Raw genomic sequence first — 6,882 nt, forward strand, 5'->3', positions numbered from 1 at the left:
CTGACTGAGCTCTCTTCTCCAGACGAATCCACACCGGCTGCCCATACCACTGTTCATTTGACGTGGACATCAGCTTGAAGAGGGTCTCAGGGTTTTATATTCAACTCGCATCGCAACATTAAACCAACATGGTGAGTTTCCCCACTCCATATGGCACTGTATGTTCATAACCTGCTAACTTTCTACTTAGATTCAGAATGGAGCTAACATTATGCTATCTGCTAGCTTACTTGCTAACGTTAGCTCTTCATTTGTAGACGTGGCTAATACTTAAGCAACTTAAATTGACTAACAATTCAAAAGATCTTTCAGCTGGTACACTATTTCAGGAAGCAATTATATATACACAGTTATAGCCAAATATTTCCCATGCCAGATTTATAAGGAAAATACTATGGTCCAAGAAGACCTTAGCCATCAGTGTCTGGGATAGACGTGACAGTCCAATGATCTTGGTCAAGAGAGTATTATTTAAGCCCTCTTTATTAGGTAGGTGAGTCAGTGAGTGAGTGAGTCAGTGTGTGTGGTTAAGTGTATGTGATCCTATCTTAATGTGTTGAATTCTGGTGTCTTTCTCCCAGCCTGGACCAGCAGCTAGTGCAACTAATGTTGGGGCCTCCAGCCGTTCCCCCAGCAAGACTGTGGCTCCCCGCGCAGCAGGCTCCACAGTCAGACAGAGGTATACACTCACAGCCTCACCAACTTTCACATGACAAAGATTCACTCATGCATAGACATATAGGCTACAGCTCTGAAGATGGAGCTTACATCCCTGTGGAGAAACTGTGCAAAGCAGCTGTTCTTCTTTCTGATGACCACTCTACTTCAGTCTGTCCAGATGATGGCTAAAAGAAAATCTAGTTTCTATTACGGGGTCAAACAATACAAGGCTTTATAATTACAGTTCTCACTTTTCTCCAAGAAAGATGATTGTTTTTCCATACGGTTACCCAGAGATATGCCAGCAGGGGGAACTCCCAATAAAAGAGTACTTGTACTTGCTGAAGTGGCTATTGGTTAGCCTGGTAAAACCATCCTGATCAGTCTGGACTTCTGCCCGCCACCAGCCATTTCCACAAATTACAAAGTCCACGGGCTGATCAGGGACCTGCGCATCGTAGTTGAGAATCTGGAAATCTGGAAAAACCATAATGGCGTCTCCCGAAGCAACAAGTGCTAACGTTAATAAGAGTAAACACAGCCAAAAGTGCAGTTACTGCAGAAATAGACTCAATAACGACAGTTAAACAATAACAAAGAGTATGCACCAGCGGAGTTTCTCAGCGAAAAAGACGTTTTTCCCGTTCTTCAGAGTGGATTTGGAGACGCTGATTGGCTGAAGGAGTTGTCTGTCAAGGCAAGTACTCCCGCCCACTGAAATCGATGCAAGCGACCGGAAGTCCAGACTGATGCGTAGAGTGAAACCAAATGTGATATCACTTTATCAGGATTGTTTTTACCAGGCTAGCTATTGATGCGCACTGAACATCCAAGATAAGGTCCCCAGCAATTCTGGTGTGCGCTCTTTTAGACACTCTCCATGTTTATGATCCATATACCCGCTGACCCCGCTCCCTCTTTACATAATACTGTAATAAATGATTGATGATTTTCAGGTACCCCGGCCCTTGGCTGTGTTTCTGTGAGCCCTCAGGAGATTAGAGCAGCAGATAGATGTTGTGCTCTGGGCTTAATCAGTGTGTAATCAGAGGCTCACTGTCACCCCTCTCATCATTACCTATTACAATCACCCTCTTCATGACATCATTAACCTCCATTTAATCTCCTCACCAGTGGACTTGCCATCCATCACTCTGCCCTGTCATCTTTGTCCTAAAGAACCAGCTCAGATCCTCCAGAAATCACTAGAAATTAATTGGCAACATGGTTAGACTGCTGGGGTAACTTCCCAATTGTAGTGATTACAAAGTTGAGCTTTCAGAAACCACTTGCACAGGGCAAAACCTCTGATTTCTATTTCAAGTAGGCATTTGACAGTTACAGATTTAATACATTGCCATGAACTTGACGTTGACTGCGCCATCCTGGTGACTCAATGGCCTAAACCAGGCATGTACTATGTAAACTGGCCCAGGACCTGTGACATGTGGTCCCCTCTTTCTCCCCTTTCCTCTCTTCATTTTCTCTAGGCAAAAAAGGTCAAAAAATGTGTGTGTGTGTGTGTGTATGTATATATATATATATGTATATATATATATATATATATATATATATAGACTGGGACTTTAACGCGTTCATTTCGATTAATTAATTATAGAAAAAATAACGCATTTTAATCGCACTTTATTTTTGCACTGCAGAGACCACGGAACGTTTCTCAGTGGACGAATTCCAGGCATACCGATGCACAACGTGCATTGAGTGACATCAGACAACAAAGCCCCGCATGTGGGAAGTGGGAAGTGCGCTGTAACGACAAACATGGAAGAATTTGCATATCAGCACTTCAAGCCTCCGTTATCACCTCAACTCTAAACATGTTGCAGCTAGCATGGAAGTCAGAGCTAACATTAAATAAAGGCTAGAAATATTTTACTTTGTGTGTAATGAATCTATAATCCTATGAAAGTTTCACTTTTTGAAAGGAATTATGGAAATATTCAAATTTTTTGGAAAGTGTGTATGTATATATATATATATATATATATATATATATATATATATTCATGGAGATATATATATTAATTTCTTTTACCCCTTTATTTTTTCTATAATTAATTAATCGAAATGAACCCGTTAAAAGTCCCAGTCTATATATATATATATATATATATATATATATATATATATATATATATATATATAATCGGATATGATCTAGTACTTCACACAAAACTTTGATTGATGGAAGTCGTGACACTTGACAGCATTGACATACTTTTGATGTAGCGTGTTTTACGTGTGTTTGACAGGAAAGCAACCAGCAGTGGCACGCGCAGCGCTGGCAGGACCACGACATCGGCAGGCACTGGGGGCATGTGGCGCTTCTACACAGAGGACTCGCCAGGGCTCAAAGTGTAAGTGCAGTGCAGAATAGCAGTTATGCACACACTCCTGCATGAACGTATGGACTCACAGGTGCACATAAACACATGCACTGATATTCAGTCTTAACCGTTTTTCATCTTTGGCACAAATACTGTAGATGCCATCCCTAATTCTAAGATAGACTCTTTTCACACACGGTATCGATAAGGATATTCGTGTTTGTGAGGTGGATTGATATGAATGTTTAATGACAGGACATTGGGTTTACTGTAGATGCCTCTGTGGTAGAGCAAATACCTGCTGAACACCTTGGTGTGAGACACTCGGCAAATTTGAATTTGTTGAGTGAGCATGCATTTTAAAAACTCCCTCAACCTTAGAAACTTTTATTCTGCTGCAAAACCTCAATATTAGACAACGCCTCCCATCTTCTGGCCGTTCCCAGTCATGGTTGATCAATGGTGCTGTGGTGGTTATCGAGTGCGTTTCTCCAGCAGTAGAAGGAGGACAGACTAGCCATACAGTGTTGTATATAGCAGACTAGCCATACAGTGTTGTATATAGCAGACTAGCCATACAGTGCTGTATATAGCAGACTAGCCATACAGTGTTGTATATAGCAGACTAGCCATACAGTGCTGTATATAGCAGACTAGCCATACAGTGCTGTATATAGCAGACTAGCCATACAGTGCTGTATATAGCAGACTAGCCATACAGTGCTGTATATAGCAGACTAGCCATACAGTGCTGTATATAGCAGACTAGCCATACAGTGTTGTATATAGCAGACTAGCCATACAGTGCTGTATATAGCAGACTAGCCATACAGTGTTGTATATAGCAGACTAGCCATACAGTGCTGTATATAGCAGACTAGCCATACAGTGCTGTATATAGCAGACTAGCCATACAGTGTTGTATATAGCAGACTAGCCATACAGTGTTGTATATAGCAGACTAGCCATACAGTGTTGTATATAGCAGACTAGCCATACAGTGCTGTATATAGCAGACTAGCCATACAGTGTTGTATATAGCAGACTAGCCATACAGTGTTGTATATAGCAGACTAGCCATACAGTGCTGTATATAGCAGACTAGCCATACAGTGTTGTATATAGCAGACTAGCCATACAGTGCTGTATATAGCAGACTAGCCATACAGTGCTGTATATAGCAGACTAGCCATACAGTGCTGTATATAGCAGACTAGCCATACAGTGCTGTATATAGCAGACTAGCCATACAGTGTTGTATATAGCAGACTAGCCATACAGTGCTGTATATAGCAGACTAGCCATACAGTGCTGTATATAGCAGACTAGCCATCATACAGTGTTATATATAGCAGACTAGCCATACAGTGCTGTATATAGCAGACTAGCCATCATACAGTGTTATATATAGCAGACTAGCCATACAGTGCTGTATATAGCAGACTAGCCATACAGTGCTGTATATAGCAGACTAGCCATCATACAGTGTTGTATATAGCAGACTAGCCATCATAGTGTTGTATATATCAGACTAGCCATCATACAGTGTTGTATATATCGAGTGCGTGTTTGTTTCCGCGTTAGACTCCGGCCTCAAAGCTTCATTAAAGGATCCACTCTGAAAGGTCAACTCAATTACAGCCTTGTGACAGGGGGAGGAGGGGGCAACGGAGAGATGGTTGGCATGGCAATGCTGCTGCTCAGCGATGTGCCTCTCCACCCCGCCCCCCGCGCCCCCCCCCCCACTCAGTCACTCCTTCAGAGATGAGAGCCCCTCCTTGTTTCCAAAGCTCATCAATAAAGTCAGCCACTCCACTAAGACTCTGGCTCACGCCGGGGTTATTATAGCAACTGACGGGACTGTGTCTGAGTGTGTTCATCTGAGTGTGTCTCTGTGACAGTGGACTGTGTCTGAGTGTGTTCATCTGAGTGTCTCTCTGTGACAGTGGACTGTGTCTGAGTGTGTTCATCTGAGTGTCTCTCTGTGACAGTGGACTGTGTCTGAGTGTGTTCATCTGAGTGTCTCTCTGTGACAGTGGACTGTGTCTGAGTGTGTTCATCTGAGTGTCTCTCTGTGACAGTGGACTGTGTCTGAGTGTGTTCATCTGAGTGTCTCTCTGTGACAGTGGACTGTGTCTGAGTGTGTTCATCTGAGTGTCTCTCTGTGACAGTGGACTGTGTCTGAGTGTGTTCATCTGAGTGTCTCTCTGTGACAGTGGGCCGGTGCCAGTGTTGGTGATGAGCCTGCTCTTCATCGCGTCGGTCTTCATGCTGCACATCTGGGGGAAGTACACCCGCTCTTAAACTCCATCCTGTGACCTCTGACCCCAGCACCTCAGCTTCTTAACACATTGGACCAGGACCAAACAGCAAGCGAACAATACCCTCACTCCCTTCCCCCCTCACACTACAACACACACACACACACACACACACACACACACAGACTTACAAAATGAGTTTTTGTATGCACCCGCTTCAGTAGATGATCTTCATCTGCACTGATGGTATCCACCTCGTTGCTTTTACCCATCCCATGTTTTTAAGATCAGTTAGGATGGAGGAGAGGACGCCGTGTGTGCGCTCTCCCCTCCGAGCAGCAGCCCGTGTTGCCTACAGCGCAGCATGCAGCTTCAGTGCAGTGTTCAAGGACATTGTTGTTTTTCAGGCCCCCAGCAAACATCCCTCTTTCCAGCCTGAATTGGAACATGTTGTTATTTTTTTGTTTTTGTTAACTGCATTTGTACAAAAGTTAATTGTAATATTGTACAATAAAAGACTCAACTAGAATGTATGCGTTTTAAATGAAACCCCATTTCATTTTGGTGATGTGTATTAGAAATTGCGCTGATTTTGTGTACCCTGAGAGAAAGAACATGTTTTTAAGTATACTGTCAATCAAGAGTGAGACAGTTACTTGTGTTGCTGACTACTGAAAGTTTATTTTTTCTTTCTCTTTTTTCACTTAAGGCTTCTTGTTCACCACCAAATGGCATTTGAAAGTTTTTCTGATTTAGTTGCGTAAGTACATTCTAGAGTGTTGTTTGCTGCAGAACAATGTAAGTGGCAGAAAGTTGGGACAATCACAGAAGTATTGAAAAGTTGAGTGTATTGGCAATGCACATCATGCTATCTGAGTTGTCCTGTCCACCCTATTTAAGTATTTATGCGACTTTGAACCAGGTGTGGGCCATACCTCTTCATTCATCCTATCCGTGTCTTTCACTTCATGTGGAAAGCCATAACTGGCTACTACCCAGAATTTGCATTAATTAATGCTGCCTGTATAATCAAACTGCATTATACAAAATCCTCCTAATCGTGCCATGTCTTGTCATTACCTGTATGAGCAGGAAAAGATGATGCCTGTATATACATATTCCAGCAGCTTTAAAGTGACATTTGAGTTAAGATGAAAATGTTAACTTCACAATATGTACATCTATAGAGGTTCAGAATCTCCAATATTAACTGCCTGTCCCAGGGTGTCCTATCACTACCAGCATTTAAGCTTTTGTTTTCTGCATCTCTCAATATCAATAATTGCAGATAGGTAAACATTTTCTTTTTGAAAAATGGCAAGTAAGAATGCAGAGTCAGAGTAATACCTGAAAGGCAAAAGACCCGCAGTACATTAGAAATAATGTTGCAGATATTAGCATCAGATTTAATCATTTATTTGACTAAATATATCCCATCGTAAGTACCTATGCAGATGTTGGCATCATATTAATTATTTCTTTGACTAAATACGTCACATAAGTATGTACCTCCTACTTTGAAGTCCAGTGGACTATACAAGAGAAAAAAGATATATAATATATTCACAGTTAATAGACAATACAATAAAAAAATATATAAAATCAACAAATCA

The 6,882-nt window shown here is 41.8% G+C and overlaps 1 protein-coding gene across 1 annotated transcript; it reads left to right on the forward strand.

Annotated features, from left to right (window-relative positions):
* The first annotated feature begins 4 nt into the window (after nucleotides 1–4).
* On the forward strand, nucleotides 5–5,798 carry sec61b (SEC61 translocon subunit beta). The gene is made up of 4 exons (XM_083649077.1): nucleotides 5–131; nucleotides 582–679; nucleotides 2,934–3,038; nucleotides 5,225–5,798. The coding sequence occupies exons 1-4, from the start codon at nucleotides 129–131 to the stop codon at nucleotides 5,310–5,312; spliced, it is 294 nt and encodes a 97-aa protein (XP_083505203.1). The 5' UTR covers nucleotides 5–128; the 3' UTR covers nucleotides 5,313–5,798.
* Nucleotides 5,799–6,882: the final 1,084 nt, after the last annotated feature.

The sequence above is a fragment of the Poromitra crassiceps genome, assembly GCF_964638095.1.
Source record: "Poromitra crassiceps genome assembly, chromosome: 1".
In the NCBI taxonomy this organism is placed as follows: domain Eukaryota; kingdom Metazoa; phylum Chordata; class Actinopteri; order Beryciformes; family Melamphaidae; genus Poromitra; species Poromitra crassiceps.

What these genes read in the sequence shown, in the direction of transcription:
- sec61b (XM_083649077.1), top strand. An exon ending in GGCTCCACAGTCAGACAGAG is followed by an intron (nt 680 to 2,933) that starts GTATACACTCAC and finishes TGTGTTTGACAG; the next exon opens with GAAAGCAACCAGCAGTGGCA. An exon ending in GACTCGCCAGGGCTCAAAGT is followed by an intron (nt 3,039 to 5,224) that starts GTAAGTGCAGTG and finishes TCTCTGTGACAG; the next exon opens with TGGGCCGGTGCCAGTGTTGG.